Source organism: Dermacentor silvarum, chromosome 5 (genome assembly GCF_013339745.2).
Source record: "Dermacentor silvarum isolate Dsil-2018 chromosome 5, BIME_Dsil_1.4, whole genome shotgun sequence".
Taxonomy (NCBI): Eukaryota; Metazoa; Arthropoda; class Arachnida; order Ixodida; family Ixodidae; genus Dermacentor; species Dermacentor silvarum.
In genome coordinates this window covers 23,846,298-23,867,495 of record NC_051158.1, presented here as the reverse complement: position 1 = coordinate 23,867,495, position 21,198 = coordinate 23,846,298, and the positions used below count along the sequence as shown (strand labels likewise).

At 43.8% G+C, this 21,198-nt stretch overlaps 1 protein-coding gene across 1 annotated transcript; it reads left to right on the top strand.

Annotated features, from left to right (window-relative positions):
- Nucleotides 1–954: 954 nt before the first annotated feature.
- LOC119453081 (double-strand break repair protein MRE11-like) lies at nt 955–21,059 on the top strand. Its single transcript, XM_037715074.2, is given in 10 exon segments — nt 955–1,405; nt 1,928–1,971; nt 1,973–2,061; nt 5,070–5,304; nt 5,985–6,110; nt 10,397–10,578; nt 10,878–11,004; nt 11,989–12,166; nt 14,937–15,319; nt 17,219–21,059. Coding segments are annotated over 10 exon segments (1,821 nt in total). The 5' UTR covers nt 955–1,326; the 3' UTR covers nt 17,597–21,059.
- The last annotated feature ends 139 nt before the right edge of the window (nt 21,060–21,198 follow it).

Here is a 21,198-nt window from a genome sequence, read left to right as displayed (position 1 = left end):
CTGAAGTCGTGTTGTTTGTTTAGTTTCAGACGTGATAACTTCATTCACGTCACACTTGCATGGGTTCTCTGCTGTTGATCCATAGCATTTTTTTTTTTTTTGTAGATGCATAGCCAACTGCAACACATTTCAGAAGTATCAGGAAACCATGTAGTTATTATGTTACCAACACATGAATTCCATACAGTCTAACTCGTACCAACTCGTGAATCCCAAACACACATACTCTTTTGTTCTTATGTGAAACCTGCAGTCACGTAAGCCTTGCATGGGTTCTCTGCTGTTAAATGAATTTTGGGATTCGTGGCATTCGTTGTAGCTCTCTCGCCAATCGTGTGGTGAATTTCAGGAATATTGGCAGAGTGTAGGCATTTACAAACACATGAATCCCAGTCATGCATTGTTGGAAGTACAACTCCCGACGCTCCGGATTCCTCAAAGTTCATGAAATTTGAGGGTGATTTCAATGTGACGCTTGCCAACGCAGGCAAATTCTCCAGGTCGACGTGACTGCTGTTACACACATGTTGGTATAACTGCATGGCTTAACGCAATAAATTCGTAGCATATTTCTGTCAATATTTCTTTGATGCACACATGCAAGAAAAATTGTCTATGGTTGTCTACAATAAAAATTGTCTACAGTAAAATTCATGATTCATACATACTGCACCAGCGTTTGTCACAGGCCGTAGCAGGAAGTTGGACACAATGCCAGCATACAGGCTCGCAAGGAATAGACAGAATTTAAGCTTGAAGACAACAAAACTTACTCAGCTACTGTAAAATGTAGAAACTTCCAAACAAGCTACTTCGTGTCACAGGTTGTAACAATCAACCACTTCTCAATCACGGGTGGTAAAAATGAAGAAATGCAATCAAGTACTACGTAATCAGCCACATAAAACGCACTAACACAGCAGGAACAAAAATATATTTGAACTATTGCACTAAAGTGAACACCACTTGTTACAAGCTCAAGGTTATAAAACATTTAGAACACTTGTTCTAGATTTCGTTTTTGTTTGAGTGGCAAGTTCGTATGCCCGAAATTCGCTTCAAATACATGCCGATGGTAGAGCTCACGCTTAAAATGGAGAAAAAGTTATCTTTATGTGACCTATGCCTCTGCGGCTGACGCTCTGCAAGGTGGACTACGCCGCACTGCTTCAGGCTGGACGTCAAAACAGCTGCGCGCCAATTTTCACGTCGTGTAGATACCGCGATTTCCGAAGACTTGTTGCTGTTTCAATGGCACGCTGACGGAACCCTGAAACGTGCCACTTCTTTGCAGTTTGTCTGAATGCTCTTCCGACAGGATCGACGATGAGCTCGTCAGACGCCTTCAGAATCCTCGTAGCCACTGATTTGCATCTCGGTTATGAAGCGAAGGACGCCGAAAGAAGTAAGCGCGCAAATATTTAGCGACTTCGCAAGTGTGCGTGGAAGCCTTTTGACGCGCGTCTGTTTCTACAAGTAGCTGCGATCGCAGAGTAAAAAGCGTTATGTTTGAATAACGATTTCATGCGGAAAAGCCACTTATTACGTGTATTGTGTCTGTCTGCATGTCGTGGTCTTGTAATCACGTTTGACTTGATTACTCATGCCCGTATTACGGAACTACGCTGTCGCCACATCGTTCAGCACATTTCGAGAGTTACCTTATATCGTAGATGTTAGGAAATAAGTCGTATCTTGCGCGACGGGAGTGGAGTTCACTCCTATTAACGAGCGTATGGGTAGCAGTGGCGTAGGGAGGGGGGGGGGGGGGGCACAGAATACTAGCAGAAATTAGAAATTTCGGGGAGGAGTACATCCCTCTACAAAATAAACAATTCTGGCTACGCCACGGGTAGTACGTGTTTCTGTGCACTACAAAGACGAGATTCGCAACCATTGTTCCGCTGCTGCGTTTCTCTCCTTGCAGAACAAGACTCCATCAGGACGTTCGAGGAAATACTCCAGATCGCGACCCGAGCAGAATGTCGACTTCATACTGCTCGGTGGGGACATGTTCCACGACAACAAGCCGCCGCGCTGGGTTGAACACGAGACATTACGGTATGTGCATCACTTCGTACGCGTGTATGTCATCGTGCACCGTTTTATGTTGGCCGAAGACGTAGCCTTGTAGGCTTTGACAGAACAGCGTCGGTTTCAAAATCTCATGATGTGAGAACAGCGATCTCGCATAATGAGCAGAAAATCGTGACTTCTCACTATTACATGTCCGTCATGCTCAGAAATTTGTTTCTGCGAGAACTTAGTACCACTATAAACAAAAAAAGAATAAGAATGAGAAAAGAGACTAAGAAAACACTATTGAATAAAAAGAAGAAGAATTGACAAGAACTGTGAAGAATTGAGGAAGTCAATGCAAACAGGGCTGCTATTTGATTCATCTGCACTTTCTGGACTAGTTCAAGGCCCCCACCGTTGTAGCTCAAGTGGCTATAACGTCGAGCTGCTGTGCATGAGGGTACGGGTTCAACCTTAGCCGTGGCAGAAGTATTTCGCTGGGGATGGAATGCAGAAAACACTCGTGTGCAGTACATTGGATGCACATTAACCCTTTGAACGCCGGGGTTCTTTCACATGCTTGTTCAGTGGACATTTTGGGCTACATAGAGACAGTTTCTTCATCGTCACTTTCTACTGGCGCAGTTTTGCGTCAGTTTACAAATCCCTTCGTCTGTCAAAGTGGAGACGGACCTGCCACACTCGTTTTCCGTGGCTGTCCTGCTGAGGCAGAGTCACAAAGCAGTGAAACATTTATGCTACCTGCTATCAGAAATTTACATTACCAGTTTCAGGTGTTTTTACAACCTCTCTGTAGATGGTACAACAGGTGTGCAATGTTCATTTTTGCTTGAGTTGCTTCTTAAGAGGCAGGGAATGCGCTGATAAGGAGTATAGCTAATTCGGAGCGTGAACTGCTAGGACAAACGCGTCGGCATGGGGAGATACAAGACACATCACTGATTGGCAACTGAGTGTTTATTCGAAAGCTTAGGAACATTAAAAACGCAACATGTCATACGAGTAGTTGAACAAGGAATGCCGCTTTAAGTAAATGTTTCGACAAGAGGACTTGCCTTTCCCAGGGCAGCAACTGCTTTCCTTAGGAGCATCTTTACGCACGCCTAGCTCACTCTCCCCCACCCCCAATGTCTGAGGAGGAGGAAGAGAATAGGCCAGGGCGTGGTGCTGTGTAGCTAAGGTAAAAAAAAAAAAAATTTCGGCAGACACTCAAGACTGCTTACATGTGGGAATACAAAAGCATTTGGTGTGTCCAAAACAAACATTCCAGCAAATAAATAACATTAGAGCTCGTTCAGATAAAACTGGACTTGCCTTTGCGCACATAATCACTAGCAGTGCTCCTAATTATTTTACACAATTTTGAATATGTTTGCAGCTCTTGCACCTTGGGTGTGAGCAGGCTGTTTTGTTGATGGTACATTGATGATTAATTTTTGCATGAACTAACATGTCTTTGAAGTTTCTATTGCGAAGATACGCTGACGCTTGCTCCGGGGACACTTTTCTAAGGCGCTAATTGCTTCATAATATTGGATAGTATTTATGTGGAATATTGTTATGTTTGGGAGTGGCGTTGAGATACTACTTTATAACAAATGCTAGTGGCAACTTGAATTGTATCTTAGGTTCCTTTCTAGTTTAGGCTGGTCTCCTTTCTAATTTACATGCATCCTCGTAGGCATGGTTTAAGGCGTTTCGTGGGTAATTTCTTTTCGCCATCAGATTATTTAACCTCTTATAGCCTGAATATTTTTTCCCGAAGAAACACATTCGAATTGTAGTTTAAAACTTACGGCAGAACTCATCTCACGATGACTGTTGATATTAATGCAATTAGCAGTGGAGCAATGTAGTGACACCGTGTATTTCGGAAGTAACGTTTATTTAACATCGGTAGTGGTCATTCTGAGACTTCAGTTTTTTTGCCCATATGCGACATACTCCGGTGTCGCCCCACTTTGCTATGGCACTTGTTTGGCAACGCCGCCCATGAGCATGACGATGAGTGTATGATGCCAACACAGTAACGACGATAGAACAAACCTGTTGATGGTGAACCATCTCGCATCTTATGGCAGTCTGTAAAGACAGTTGGTATTCCAGAGATGGCAACTTCGATTTATGCACCTGAATGGACACAGCCGCGTGAGGTTCTTGGAGTGTTCATCCTTGTTGGAAGCACCATGCGCAAAGCTTTGTTTTCCGATTTGGAGATGATGTCACACGAATGCATTTTTGCTAGATAACCACACATGACGTTAAAATGAGCATTTCTGTCTTTTAAGCGTCCTGTTTGGCTTTATCAGCTCAGATCCGGTACTGTCGTGAAATCATGACTACAGGTGAAAAAGTTAAATGGTGAAGGCAATCACCATTGTTGCGGCAGATCCTTCTTATGCGTTTCGCCTGCCCTACAAAGATTCCTCGTTTGCAGTGTTGTTGGTGATGACTAGTATAGTCTAAATATTGTTTGCTATCCGTCGGTTTTCTGTAGAGCTGTGTTTTTCAGTTTCCCCTGTTCAATGTAAGCTGTTGTATCAAGGACGTTAATTCGACTCTCAGAATGGTGCACGGTAAACTTCATGCTACGATGAAAGCTTTGAAATGGCTAAAGAAGGTGTTTAGTGTGTCGATGTTGTGTTCCCATATAACGAAGATATCCTGCTACTTAGTGGACATAGGTACAGGGTTTTAATGAAATGATCTAACAGCTCCAATTTTAACTGTTCTATAAATAGAACTGTTGGCGCAAAGGGGGTCCCCAAGCTAGTGCCAAAAGTCTGATAAAAAGTCATATCTGCTAACTACCAGATGCACATGTCATATCCATAGGTGCTAGTTATAGTCTGTGAATAAGAAGGTTAAACAATTACCAGCCACGCAGCTTTGCCAAGACCGCTTCAGTAATATATACTAGTGCTCATTTATTATCAATTTAGTCAAAAGGAAATTCTGTTGCAATTGGCCTTTAATGCAACATTCCTCTTCAGTTTCCCTTTAAGAACATCGTGTTTCCTTTGTCGAAGGTTGCTGCGCCAGTACTGTCTCGGTGACAAGCCAGTGCAGTTTGAGATCCTGAGCGACCAGGCGGAAAACTTTGGCTTCTGCGCCTTCCCCAACGTTAACTACGAAGACGCCAACCTCAACGTCTCGCTCCCGGTGTTCACCATCCATGGAAACCACGACGACCCGACGGGCTCCGAAAACCTCAGCATCATCGATGTCCTCGCGACGTCGGGACTCGTAAACTATTTTGGAAAGGTTGGAGTATTTTGAATGCCCTTGACTGTTCTTTTTTTTTTTTTTTTTTTGCTGTCGAGTTTCCTACAACGCCCACTAGAGGGAAATGCTGCGCTAGTGTCTATGAAAACTATAAGCAAATGATGTGTGCATGCGCACACGCACACACACACAAATGTTGCTGTTTGTTCATGGTTGTGTGTTGCTTGTGTATAATTTTATGCCCAATCTACCATGGCAGAAAATCACCAGCATGAGCATCAGTGAGGTTTGCTTGTGGCAACAGCGAAAGAATTAAACAGAGCTGAGGAGGTCTTCTTTCTTTCTTTTTTTCTTTTTTAAAGCAACAGCTTTTCTTTCAATTTTGACTAGGTGGAAACTTGGGCCTGTTCGTGTTGCATACTTCAGATGTCGGGACAGCCAGCCAGTCAGATGGAACACAAGGAAAAGACGTGCATGACTTTCTTTTTATTGTACCTAATCTAAGTGCAGTGGCTGTCGGACGTGTTCGTGTTGCATACTTCAGATGTCGGGACAGCCAGCCAGTCAGATGGAACACAAGGAAAAGACGTGCATGACTTTCTTTTTATTGTACCTAATCTAAGTGCAGTGGCTGTCGGACGTGTGAAGTGTGTTTTCTGTGAGCTTGTCGTCTGTTCTCTGCGAACCTGTGCACTGAGTCTGTCGTTACTCCGCGCCAGGTGACGGACCTGACGAACGTGCGGCTGTCGCCTGTTCTGCTGCGCAAGGGGCGAATGCTTCTGGCTCTCTACGGCTTGGGCTGGATCCGGGATGAGCGGCTACACCGGCTGTTTCGTGAGAGCAAGGCAAGTGTTAAATCTTTGTGGTCGTGAGCATTTACCCACTTTGCATGACTGAATGCGGAAACAAACACAAACCGCACAAGGAAACATTGGACAGGACGTTTCCTTGTACACTAGTTGGTGTTTATTTGAACACTAAGTCATGCTAACAGAGATGCACCTAGTAACCCATCAAGATGTTGTAGAGACGAGGGAGGATGCCAACGGCGCTACGTGTTAGCGCACCACAAGCTGTGATTGGTGCATTACTGCCCATCAGCCGCGGCACGGTACAAGCTTGAGGAAACAACGAACGACAGCAACATGTACACTCGGAAAGCGTTTATTGCGCTTGCAGCTAATACTTCGAGCAGGCTATCTGGCTATGGTTTACGTCACCGAAGGTTCCCTCAAAGAGAACTCTAGGTACAAAAGGGGCTTCTGACTTACCTGCTGGGGCACAGGTGGCCGCGGCGACTGCCACGGCAGCAAAACAAAAGCGGAGGCGGAGCCTTCTGCACTCGCCGCTTGCTGGGTACCTAAGAGAATCGGGCAATCTTGACGGGAACTCACCATTGGTGTAGCCAGGGCGTGGCAAACGTGGCAGGTGTCCCCCCCCCCCCCCTTCTCCTTGAAAAAAAAAAATGGAGGCTACGCCACTGGAACTCACATGATTCTCGCAGTGGCGTTTATAGTGCTTGCGCTCCCGTGCCCAACCCGTGGGAAGGAGGTTCGTCCTCTCCCAAGACCTGCTTGGTACGCCTGCCCAATGTCTGCTGCATGGGATGAGATTCCTTGGGAAAGGGATTCCCACAATGTCGTAGTGAAATATATTTGCCAACTTTGCAGTTGTCCGAGTCGGAAACTGTTTTGCGACGCCACTCGAAAAGAGCACTCGTGAGAACAGACGCGTAGCAAGTGATCTATTACTGACAATTTTCTTTATTCCTGATGCCATTGTTAAGTGCGTAGTCTCCAGCCAGCATTGCGCTGTGGGTAGTCACTGCAGGAACCATGTACTGAGTGCTTTTGCTTTAGTGCTTCCATCCAAGGGTACTTGCAAGTCGTCTGAAGGAGGAATATATTCCTCTTTAGCACCAAAATGATGTTCAGATTCGCTAAGCTCACCTCATTTCTTTCCGTAAATTGCGTGCTGGGAAAATGTCGCCGCCCTTTCGGTGTTTCGCATCTCGAGCATGTACGAAGTCCTTGAAGTGTGCCTCTAAACGACGCTGCCCCTGCATGTGGATGCTGCAAAGTGCAATTATCTGTAGCTGAAAATGTTTCCAAAAGGTATGAGCATACAAAAAGAAAGGCCAGCACACGCAGGCGCATGTGTGTCACGTGATTCTTGACATCTGTTCGAACCGGATATTTTCATGTGTCGGGAGGGGACTGACACATGAACACAAAGGGGTGTGCGAATGTTGAGTAGTAGATTTCGAATCGAATGTCTAATTGAATAATAAAAGGAAAAAAAGCTAATATCAAATCTAATATATAATGTCAGAAAATTTTTCACAAAATTTAATGCTTTTAATTTTGGGCAAGAAAATATGGTGCTCTCAACACGTCTCAACAACCAATCACCTCTCAGCACCTCTCAACAACCAATGGTGTTGAATATGCATGAAATTTTAAACATAAGATCGGTGCCGTACACGTACGTTGGAAACCATGCGGGACGAATCAGCGTCGTCGTACATGTACTGCAAAAACCCTCAAAGGGTTAAAGGAAATCTCATTTCTGGTATAATGGCGCTACCGAAAAAAACACGAGACTGAAAAGTAGGCACGGTGAGCACAAGTGCTTGCATAGGACAGTTGCTGCCGTGCTCCACCCATCATCTTGCTGAGCCTTGGTATCGACATGACCTTGCCACAAGGCATAACCCTGTGTCTCACCGCCCTGTCTTGGGACGTCATGGTGTTGGCACAGCGGTATCATTCTCTGTCATCAGATGGCGCCACTGCCTTGTACGACATAAGGTTTCTCTTTAGTTGGATTCTGATCTGAGGTGGTGTGTAGTCATAATGTTTGAATAAACCTTACCACTGGCCGTTCTATTTGTAAGTGTGTAAGAACAACACATGTAAAGTTGCTAGCCGAAGGAAAGAGTAGGCATTTTTTTTTAAAGTGAAACTTAAATCCTTCACTGTGAGTATGCATAGGAATAACTGTAGGCTCAGATGTTCATGGCAGTAATTCTTAAAAATAAAGCAGGTTTACTTATGGCATGGTCAAAAAGGTACTGTAGGGCATGTTTAATGACATAGTAAAGAACAAGATGGACTGCCCATGGAACAATCTTGGTGCCTAGGACTATTCCATGTGCAGTCCAAGTTTAATATTTACTTGTTTTCGGGACACTAAACGAAAATATGAATTCTAGCTAGATTGAAATATTAAGGCTCCTGTAAGAATGAATTGTTAATTCGTAGCGAGAACAGAGCTTCTGTAAGCGAGGAAATGACGATAATGGAAAATCGTAGTAGCGTCATCTTTCCGACACTGTGCACGCAGCTAAATCCCGTTGCAACTGGTTCAGTTCGTTTCGAAGTCATGCTTTTACACTCATACAAGTTGCTTTGCTCAAAATAAACCAGAGCTAAATTTGGAAACCTGTTGGAAGAGATGCAGTTTTGTCCGATTGGTTGTTATTCACTTTTCACATTCTCGCATTTCGTGGGGGTGTAAGGAGACCTGGGTGAGGCCCCTTATGGACTGGGCAGGTCTGCTGGGTATCCAAGTCTGGGCCTTACTTCCTTTATTAAGTTTTGATAGGATTGTGTGAATTGTAATTTTTGAGACCAAATCAAGTATGAATCTAATAGTGCCAGAATCGAGTATTGGATACTTTTGGAATAGCTTTCGAATAATGAACAGCTGTTCTCACTATCGTTATAAGCAATGTTCACATCCTGGTACAAATAAAGTTAACAAGTTTATGTCATTGCATTGCATATTATGAAGCCTTGCTTATTAAAGTACAAATTGAGAATTAAGAACTTAAAACGTTAAATTCTGAGGCTTTACGTGCCAAAACCATGATCTGATTACGAGGTACGCTGTAGTGGGGGACTCTGGAAAAATTTTGACCACCAGGGTATCTTTAACGTGCACAGGATACGGGTGTTCTTTGCATTTCGCCCCCATCGGAAAGTGGCTGCCACGGGCGGGATTTTATCCCGCGACTTCGTGCTTAGCAGCCCAACACCGTAGCCGCTAAGCCACCACGGTCGGTGAGAATGAAGAACTAATAATTAGTTAGGACGCATGCCCAAGAATCAAATGATCGTAGCTCAGCATGAATGATCGTGGTTTAGTCAGTAAATTCTGGCTCTCTGAGCGATGTAGCCTGCTCCACTCCGTAACTTCTTATGTTTTATGCGTGTGCTATGACGGCAGGGAATAAATGCATTGTACTATTGCTTTAATTTTATGCTCAATTGAGTGTAGTTGACAATTCTGATATACTTGAAAACTACAATAGTCCTCCGCTTAAACAGAACTCAAAAGGACAGAAAATAGAGTTCCATTTATCGGAAGTTTCGTTAATGAGAAGGACGCAAGAAGCGTCAAGTGTTTCAATTACACTGCGGTGAAAAAAAAAAAGGGACGTTATTGTACTATGCTCGGAGTATCGCAGCTTCTTTCGCGCAAGATATTTGTTCATGCGATGTCGGTTGTTTGACACGATGCACTAAGGAACGTGATAACTAGGCAACGTGAACACTGCAGAGCAGCCGCTTATGCCATGACAGTGCTAGGCTTTTTGACATCACTATTTCAAATTCCTGTCGACCTAATCCTGTTTCATATGAAGTACAGTAGCCGATGAGGTAAGTGCAGTTTCGGTTTCAGTTCCGTTTAACCGGAGTTCACAAAAAGAAGAGTTCCGTTTAAACAAAGTTTGTTAACATTATTTCTATGGGTGCCCAGCTAAAGTTGGTGCCCTCGTCTCGTTTATCTGGCATTTCCGTTCAAGTGAGTTTTGTTTATTCGGAGTCCATGGTATTTGAAAAATACTTGTACTTACATACAGTGACTATTCGAATTAAAGACCAAATCTAATAGCACAATATTCGGTTCCTTATTTGGAAGTTTCGAATATTCGCACATCCCTCTTTGTTGTTTAAAGCAAATTTACTTTTCTTTTTTTCGTGTAATTGACATGAGCTAGCCTCGGGCATATTGCTTCCAACCTCTTGCTTCCAACCTCTCCAGTCGCACTTCTTTTAACCCTCTAAAGCAAGTTTCAGTGAGATGTCTCGTTAATTTTTTTATGTGGCTTTGCCACACGTCGCAGGTGCGAATGCTGCGTCCTCGCGAGTGGACTGACAAGTGGTTCAACCTCTTGGTGCTCCACCAGAACCGGGCCAAGCACGGCCTCACCGACTACATTCCCGAGGACTTTCTCGACGAGTTTCTTGACCTGGTCGTCTGGGGTCACGAGCACGAGTGCCTGATTGAGCCAGAGTTCAATGGCAGGTGCGTACGTCCCACGTTGATGTGTGCATGCTTCCCCACGTGGCTCCTTTGGCTTTGTGCGAAGTAGAACTTGTGGCCTCCTCTAGATCTAGCCGCAGTAGCTTGTTCCACAGTGAGGAGAACTCGGCCATGCCAGTGCATTGAAATTACTACAGCGTAGCTCTGTGTCGGTCTGGTTGAGTTCTGCGCTACCAGGTAGTGTCACGATCCCTGCTGCTTGCGTTTACGCCTCAGGCAATCCGCAAATGGTAGGAAGTTTGTGGACAAACTAAAATTCTCTAGTGTTTCCTTTGTTGTAGGTTCCATGTGACCCAGCCAGGCAGCCCCGTAGCCACTTCGCTTTGTCCGGGTGAGGCAGCTCCCAAGCACGTTGGCATCGTGGAGATAGCCATGGTTGATGGCAAGAAGTCTCACAAGCTCACCAAGGTATGATGTGCACCTGTGTGTGAGAGCTTGCTTACTGCCGTGTAACGCGTTGGCGGGTGGTTTCAGAAGGCCAGTCAAATGCGGATCTGAAGGTAACAAGGTAAAAGTCATTACAAACGAGCTGTCATTACCACCTGGCTAAAGTGAAAGTAGCTGTGGGCAGGCTAATCCCGAATTCCAGTGGAAGATTCCAAGAAGGGGGATCAATATTACAGGCAAACATTTCCGTTCGAGGTAGAGCAGTGCGACCAAATTCGAGGTTATAACTAGGGAGTCCATTGCCAGAGAAAGAATGCGAGAGGTCACAAAAGCTAAACTGAAGCTGTATGCTCAGTCGATCACTTCCAGAGATATCACTTTCAGGGGATGATGATTGGTTAAGCCAGCTGTTGCTCCAGTGAGGCATTGTGCCAGACACTGGGTGACGCAGAAGTGAAAATACACTCGAAAGTGACCAACCTAGGAAACGGCTTCTGGTTTCTAGTTTTACCCTAGTCGCACGGGCACTTTCGATTGCGATTGAACTTGATTGGCATCATATGTATTGATTGTGATTTGCTTCATTGCGAAAAGCTGTGGAGGAGTGCCAACCGTAATAGAGAAATTCGATCATGATAGGGCTCAGTCACAGTCGTAAGTGCCCGTGTGGCACTGGTATTACCCAGGATCCTGGAGTTCAGGTCCATTTCTCCGATTTCAGTTGAGCTGTTTCACCTACTTTGGTGGTCGGAATTTATATGGAGTCTCCCACATATATGGAACATGGAATTGATGTTAAGTATACAGAATTTATACGGAGTAGCCCACAAGTTGCTTTGGGGAATCAAACCCAATTTAATTTGACTTAATTTTCTTTTGCGCTTTAGCTCTTCTCAGTATGGGCTACCACTTAGCCTGCTCCCGAGCCTTGTTTGCTAAACTTAACCAGTGTCACGTGAATGTTTTGTAGTTTGTTAATTCTGGATGACTGCCTGCCTTTGCCAGATTCGCCTGAAGACTGTGCGGCCCTACTACATCAAGACGGTGTCGCTGTTTGACCTCGAGGAGAAGGTTGCGGCCATGGGCAAACGAGCCAACAGCAAAACCTTCTCAGAGCATGCACTTGACTTCTGCACCCGGCACATCGAGGACATGATTGAGCAAAGCATCCGCGAGCACCCCAGTGAGTTCCGTCCATCCATACTGCATTTGCGTGAATGCGCCGTCCTTACTGGCATAATGGATGCATTTGGGTAATAAATGTAGCTCTCAGCATTGGCCACTGAAAATTGAGAGGTTATGTGCTTTCTGACACCACCAGACTTTATCTGTTCGTTTCAACCAATGGGAATGACCATGCGTATCACCAAGTACAGTAATTACCCACTGGTAATGTGTGCCTCTTTTTTTTTTTTTTTTCATGAGAAGGAGTCTAATAATTGGGGCGCGTAGCTCGCAAAGCTAGGCACGCCCTCCGAGATCGCAATCTCAGAGGCCTTGCTTAGCTGCACTGCTCCACATATCGATGCTGCTGCTTGTGCGCGGTGTGGTAAGAACCAAGTGCCTCCACTTCATTCTCTCGCTGCTGTGTGCCGTGCAGGGTGGTGAAGCTAGGTGTGACCTCTGAGATTGCATCGGTGTGGTATTGTCGGGCGATCACTCAATGCGTTGACATAAACCCGACAGAAGAGTTTCGAGTTGGCTTGTCGGGCTGGAATCGACCTGTCGAGTTCACGAAAGTGCTAGCCATTTGGGCTGATCGAGCTTCGAGTCGGGCTGAGTCAGCCCGACTGCATGGGGTAAGTTAAACCAGCCCGACCCATTTGCAGCGAGCAAGTAAGCGCGGACGGGTCGGGCCAGCCAGCGCTGATACTTGCAGGGAACAACTGAGACGTCACTATTTGTGTGCCAGCAACGAGAATGGTGTCAGTACAAGGCAAAGACAAGCATTGTACAAGGCAAAGACAAACTTCATCAGAATGATAAGATAGATGAAATAGAGCTGTTGCAGATGGCTGCGGGAACCGGAAATTCATTTCGAATGCGTTGATGTCTCTGCTCGATGCTGCGCACCGTCGTTGTCCAGACTCGTCAGAAGCGATTTCGTGTAAGCGCAGTCACGTTGGCCTCGGTGAGGCTGATTTCTGATTTGACCTGCTTATGTTGGGTTCACGTAAACATCGCCACTTTCGCATGCCAATTGCGTCCTTGTATAGAGCCGACACTGTTTCTGGTGCTGTGCCAATCTCGCTATCTTCGCACATTGCCAAGAGTGCGCTGTCAGCCGTATACTTTGACAGTTTCGTGAACTCTCACGAAAGTGGAACTATCTCTGAAAGTCAAACACGACCCCAGCTGCATAGTCCGCACACTGAGATGTGTGCTACATGCTGCTCGAACATGATGGACTTCGTATCGCAGCGTGCTAGCTACCGTATTTTCTTGATTGTAACGCACCCTCGATTGTAACGTGCACCTGTTTTCCATGATCAAAAAAGGAAAGTCCTTTACAGCACCGCGCACCTCATGCTTTCAAAGAGAAATACAACCTTCTCTCATTTTGAAAAACAAGGATTTACTCCCGATGCACTGAAATTGCGATGAACAAAAAAAGTCGCAGTTTCACCCGAAAGGTTCAATCGATTGCAATAGCAAATTAGTAGACCGCTATACGAAGTAAGGATAGCAGTTTTATTGGCCATATAAACTTACAAACATTTGCTTACTAAATAAATTAACAAGCACGGCGTCACGCGCACACGAGCAAACATGAACACATCTCGCTCGTTGACCGCAGAAACTCGCTGTCAAAACGCTGTCAAAACGCTGGAGTGACAAAGCGGGGCGAGTGAATTGACCTTCGAGCTAGCATGCCTCTCGCTTCAACGCGACCTATAAGCGGCGAAAACAGAGTGCGCAATGGACTTTCCCCGTCACAGATCGCTTTCAAGATAGGGCCAAGGCGATACGGCCAAGAAGATAGGGCCAAGGGCAAAACTGAAGTGTAACCTGATCGTTGAAAATTAGGGGTGTGCAATTGGTGATTTTAAGACCGAATCAAATACAAATTGGACAGTGCCAGAAGCGAATCAAATCGAATACCGAATATTTTCTAATAGTTTTCGAATAATGAATAGCTGTTATCGCAATTAATATAAAACGATGTTCACATCCCAGTATCCTTAAGGTTAGCAAGTTTCTGTCATTACATACTGTGTTATGAAGCATTGTTTATTAATAGCACAAATAGAGCATCAGTAACAAACAAGTAGATTCTTGGCTTGCACAGAGCTCTCCAGAGTGCGAATGATCGCTGTACAGTCTGTAAAGTATGGCTACCGAAGTGACGTAGCCTGCTCCACTACGCAAATTCTCATGTACAGTGGAATCTCGTTGATATGATTCTGCATAATACATTTTTCAGTATAATACTTCTCTTTTTCTTTTCCCAATAATACGATTTGGTTGGATAATACATTGAATAATACTCTTTATTTTCCGGTTCCCGTGAAGATCGTATCATTAAGATTCCACTGTATTATGCCTATACTGTGCCTGTGGGGTTGAAAACTCACTGTCCTTTTGGTCCAATTTTAAGTGTATTTGGGCGCACTTGACGTTTTGAGATATTTGAAAAGTGTTAGAAAAATATTCACATTTACAAATAGTGACTATTTGATTCGAAGACCGAATCGAATAGGGCACTATTCGATTCGTTACTCGGAAATTCGCACACCCCTATTGAAAATGTGAACATTCTGATAAACAAACCTTTCGTTATAAATTTCATGTCTTTCCATGTGCTTCTGTGAACACAGCATCGTGCTGCTGCCTGTATTTTTCATACGATTTAATTTTTATTTTTTTATTCTGCTTTTGGATTGCCTGATACCTGAGAAATCAGGGCTGACCCCAAGCTAATGCCTCTCCCCAACCACGAAATTTTCTTGCAGGCAGCGGGCCGCAACCCAAGCTGCCACTTATCCGCCTCCGCGTTGAACACGGCATCGACCACGAGACTTTCAGCCCGCACCTGCTGGCCCGTATCTTTACCGGTCGTGTGGCCAACCTGCGCGACATTGTGCTCTTCACCAAGCGGCGGGGCACCGTCGGCAAGGACGACGGTGCTGTGGACCTGAACTGTTTGCAGGAGATTGCAAACCCCGAGGCACTGGCGCGGTCCCGCGTTGAGGACCTGGTTCGCGAGTACTTCGAGACGGTGGACGAGACGCTGCACATGACCGTCCTTACCGACGCGGCGATGCAGCGGGCCATGAACCTGTTCGTGGACAAGGACTGCACCGACGCCATCATGGGGGCCATCAAGATGCAAGAGGTTGGTGCTTTGAAGAGCTAGTTTTAGCATAGCGTTTTGGCTGTTTATATGGGCACACGCAAAATGGCTACAATGACACTATACACGTGTTCTCGAGACTTTTAGCAGGGTGTTGCGCATTGAAAATGCATTGCCAATGCCAGATGCTGAGGCGCCATCTACTATATAGAACTCAAAGCATTTTCGTGGCAGCAGTGGCATGTTTCGTTTGGCCTCGCATTGTCAGAACCAACAGCTAAACTCGGTAAGGACGAGAGAGCACAGTTTTTTTCTGAAAGAGAGAGGAGACTCAGCGGGAATGCTGATTTTACCATTTATGTTTTGCTGTCTCAACAGGCAAGTAACAGTAAGATAGAATACAGGGCGAGGTAGATGCAATCATATTTCGTAGTGCGGAACGATACACTGTCACACAGAAGGCAAGGAAAAACGGTAGCGGAAAAAAATAAAAAAAAAGATCACACGAGTACATGCAACTCATGCGCTTCTAACAACTGGAAATTTTTTACGGAAAGAATCTAGTTGACTTCCGTTAATTCGACACCATTTAATTCAATTTTTCGGTTAATTCGATCTTGTCTGAAGGCCCCAGCTGATGCCCATACATTTCTATGGACCCAAGCGCTTTCGTTGTTTCGATTCTAAAATTGGCCTTCACCAGATAATTAAAACTTGGCTGGTCATAAAGCACGCGCCCAAGCCCAATGGTAACCGCACTGGTGACTCCAATAGCAGTAGTGTCATTTTCGGCGGTGCTTAGGAGACATTGGATGCATTGAACACATGTCATCTCCCGTCGAAAATGCACGCGTCGTCTTGTAGCGACCTGTCGGAATTATTCAGCACATGAGTATGCGCGGGACGCTTAGTGAAACTGTTTCAAAGTTCTTGTGCTCCAAAGTGAGGGTGCGGGCCTTACACGAGGGTGGACCTTACATGAGTACAGTACGGTACCTATTTTAATGTGCAAGTCAACAGATGTTTGCTTTGCTGTAACTGATGTTCAGATCTTGCATTTTCCATTTTGTCGTAAGTAGCAGAATACTCATTTAAACGAAATGTCGCCACCGAGATATTGTTACATCCATAAATATATATCATATCTAGACTTATGCAAAACCAATTTTTTTTTCGTTTGATGCGAAGTTGAAGTGAATATAGTAATAACGTAAAATAATTTTGAGTGAATAGTTTGAATAGTTGTGGGATTTACATAAAACCTTGATGTGGCTTTTGCACAAAACCTGAATAACCTAAATGGCACCAGCTTTCTTTGCAGTCCTCCATTTTTCTGACTTCGTGCATGTGGATAATGTTCGCAAAATTTTAGTGAGACATCGTATGGCGTTCAAAATATCGGTTTGATTGAATTGACAAGGTGGTGGTACTGCAGGGATGTTCGAAAAATCGTTTCCAACTGTTAGCAAATTTTTCGTCTGTGGTTTGCTTTGGCTATGATCCACGTTAACAGTAATGCAACTTGCTCACTGAAACCGAAACTATATATTACACGTTTTCCAATTTATATACGCTTGTTTCAAATACTTCGAAAACTTTCGAATACTGAGATTAGAATCAAAGCGAATAGTATCGAATAGCACATAGTATTCAACTGAATGATTGCAAATATTTAATGTTCGTACAAGCCTAGTTATGTTGATGCTGATTGTACTGTCTTACTCTCATAGCATAAGTTTTATCAGTGCCTGTGTAGTAACTAGTGCTGCTAGAAAAGCTATTTAGTTACTGGATTCATGACACATGTTACCGGTGCAAAATAAAATGAGGCACCAGACACTACAAACACTGGGCTAGTCCAGTGTTTGTGGCGTTTCGTTTTGTGCTGGTAACACATACATAACTGTACACTGATAAAGATGTTGTGCTTTGGCTTTGCAGACCCGAGCAGTCACCGAGCTCGGAGATGTTCCCGAGAGCAAGCTGATTGAAGAGATTTCTCAGCTCAAGACGCGCTTTGCAGACCAGCCCGACATCAGTGCCGAGGAGATCGAAAGACGGGTGACTCAGATATCGAATCGTGCCGAACGGCACGGAGACTCGGACGACGATGACGCCAACGGCGAAGTCAGCCGGATCGAAGACTTTGACGATGACGACGACGACCCCGACAGTGTTGCAAAGTCGAGAGCGTCGCGCGGAAGGGGAAGGGGGGCCTCATCCGCTAGAAGAGGTCGCGGCAGAGCCAGAGCTGCTTCATCTTCCGCGAACACGTCGTCGACGAGAGCTCGAGGCAGGCAGAAGCGTGTTAACCTATAAATTACGCTGTGGCAATTTTTTTTTTGTGGACAGACAAGATAACAGTGCTTTTCGTAACAAGTTTTTAGAAATTGGTGTATATTGTCATTCCTGGAGCGTTCCACAATTTGTCAGGCCGTGGTTTAAGAAATGCAGTACAAACAGCATAGGCATGGGAAAGAAGTTGTGATAACATCCCTGCTGCTGCTTTAATAAAGTACACACACCACTCGTGACTGAACAAATCAGCTTGTCGAATGCAGAACAGCAGCTGAGCTGCTCTGTTTCTACTCGCTCTCTCTAAGCAGCTTTGATTTCCCCTTTTAATGCTTTTTATGAAGTATTGTTTATGTAATGAAGCAGTGCAACACTTGTTCAAACCTAAGATGTTAGTTTTGTCTGTTTCAAACTTTCTATATGATGTTGTTAGTTGGAAAATCTGGTGTACATCCTCCTCTTGAAGGGAGATTATGATTACAACATTCCGAACAACTCTGCATTTTGTGGTTCCTGGCAACTTTTGCCACCAGATGTTGGCAACCTGAGTTAAAATTCTGTCGAGGTGTTTGAAACCTTACAAGGAATCATTAGGAAGTGAAGGAAACGGAGAACAGCCAGAAAATTATAATCAGGTATTTAACAACTTTAGTGTATTTCTTTCTTGAGGGTGTAACCCTAGTTCTGAGCAGCGAGTTTTAACACGTGAATGCATGTTTTATCATTGCCATTTTGTTGGAATGCTGGTATGGAGTTGTGGACTGCAGCGTTCGTGGTGATGTCTTGTGATGCCAACCAAACTTGTTTTCATATCAACCAACCAGTTTGTGCTTCGCCAAGTCACTTAGAGCTATATCACTTTTGTTGTCTCTAGCTCGTACGTGTTAGGATAAATGTTATCACAGCGACTCGAATGTTATCACAGCGACTTGTGCCAGGAAGTATGGCTCAACGAAAGACTGTTTCTGCGCATTCTGGTTGAAATGCCGCATCACCAGGTGGTGCGCCAGTGTCCATGTTGTCCTGTTGTCTAGGACGTTAATGCCCAAATGGACACTACATGCGAGCGAAAACTATCTACTGTCACAGTAAAGATAGCCGCTTGCTGGTTAACTGTTTGTGTCTTATAAAGTGCTTTTATATGCAAGTTGTTGTTTCGGTGTTTATATTTGTGTTGCATTTATGTACACTGACCTTTTGTTGCCAATATGTAGGGTAGTGAGGATAGTTATGTCTTTGTTACTTCAGCAATTTTAGCTTGTGGTGAAAATAGTTGTGGTTTATGCTCATACCTCCAAAAAAATGCAGCAGCTGTAGTTTGTAGGGAAAATTCTATCAGGTTATGCTCCTGCCTCTCAAAATAAAAAAAGAGGTAGTTGTAGCTTCTGTACGATTTCTTAATGGTGCAGAAGAACCCCCGTGAGCAGTGTGACAGGTAACACTTAAGTTTTTGCTTATGACGCTGTGACGGCTCAAGGTCCATGTGCTCAAAGACAAAAGTTCATGTTCTGCAGAAAGACAACAAAGGTACACATTTACATGTCAGATTCAAATCAGCATGTCACCTGTAATGCTTAACAGGAGGCTTTATGTTAGTGCCAACTTCAATTTACCTATTCCTAATACACGTGAAATGCTTAAATAATCTGATTAAAAAACTGATGAACCGATTTTAATGAAACTTTATTGCTCTCAAGATAGAAACCTCAATTTCAATTTAAAATTTTGATTTAAGACCTTATAGAATAAAAAAATTGCCAAACATTGGTAAGTTTTTAGAAAAAAAAGTGAAGTGCACAATTTACAAAAAGCTAATTCTGCACAACAAATAGATATTGCAGTTCTGTAAACAGCATCTATTAGGGCATTTGAAGTGGACAAATGTGATGCACGAGATTAAAGTATATAAAAGTGTTGCAGTGTTTATGAAATTTTTCGAAAAGTCCTACTCGCAAATTAGTGGTATATTTCAGAGCTGTGTATAACACATCATGTTTGTTCACTTTAGATGGCTCAGTAGATACAGCTGACACAATCGTGATATCGCTTTTTTTAATTGCTCACTTCTGTGTGAGCTTGATATATTTAACGAAGTCAAAACAGTGGGAAAGATAGGACAATGAATTACACAAGCGCTGAAGCACCGACCTTCAACTAACATTTATTGCAAGCTGCGCACTAAATATAAATACACAAAAGGGAAAGGGAATTACATTGTCACTGCAGGGTGACATTGTGATTCCTTCTCCCTTTTGTGTAAGTATATTTTGTGCGCAGCATGCAGTAAACTTTAGTTGAAGGTCAGAGCTTTGGCGTTTGCGTTCTTGCTTAATTGTCCCCTCATTCACGCTGCTTAGACCTCAATAGGTGCCAGCTAGCCCATGCCGAAGTTCTGGTTGATATACTTTTTTTTGTTTCTTTTAAATTTTGTGATTCAAAAATTTTTGTAAGCAAGTTTGTGGCCTAAATTTGAAAAAATCTATTCGCTACAGTCGGTAGATATTAACTGCTTCCTTTAATGCAACATGCATATTCGAATTAGGTGCAGTGGATGCCAAGCAAAATGATTTCTTTGTTCTCACGTATTTAGATAATGCTACTGAAGTTAATAAAGCTTCCTCTTAAGTCACAGCACGCTCGGTGCTCTCTGCCATGCGTCCATGTCAAAAATGAGAAAGAACATGAGATTTGGTTTTAAGCGAGGATTACTGTAAAATTTGGGTGTATAGCGAGCATCCATACATAATATGGGAAGCAGTTTTGGGGATTCTTCGTTTTTTGGTACATCATCTTTTCAGTTGTAAAGGATAAAAAAGCTCTTACCCTTGTTAAAAAAAAGAAAAACTTAAACACTACATGAGAATGCAGAATACAACGTCGCATATTCACATAATATACTGTATGTTATGATACTTGGCGATGTGTGCATCGGATATTACATGTAAATGTGTGCCGAGGTTCTTTCCCATTGAACACGTCTTGCAAAGTGCTTTTTTGTTCATCATTTATGTTCAGACACTTTGGCCTTTTGGGTGGAATTTTGATTGTTTCATACCTTTTGTGGATCTACCTGACTTTGTTGAGGCAGTACCATATGTTAAGGGTCAGTTTTCATTGAAAGCCCATGTAGTGCCTCGAGTTCAAATTGCGTAGGAGGTCTAACACGATCTGTGTGCAGCGAAAGGCTATTGCTGCCAGTGGTACCTCCCGCATTAATATCTGCTTCTTTGCGTGTAAATACTTTAGGCTCAAATTTTAATTTAGTTTGTAGCTGAAAAGCTGTAGCTGTTGTTTTTATTACCACCGTAATTAAAGGTTTGTTGTCGCTCACTTATTCGCACTTAGTAAAAATTTGGCTATGTAAAAGGATTCTGAAACAGGGCAGACAGTATCTGTGATGGTCATGTGCAGATGTTATTAATAAGAATGTGCACACTTTTACGAATTCTAATGTCAGTGGAAATTAAAGATATATTTTTTTTTGTAAGCCTCGCTTACAGCGTCCGGGGTAAAAAGCACCTAAAATATTACCGCCATCATCGCCCTATTATATAAGTCCACTGCGGGATAAAGGCCTCACCTCTAGTTATTGCATCATGAACACCATCTGCAAATTTCTTAATCTT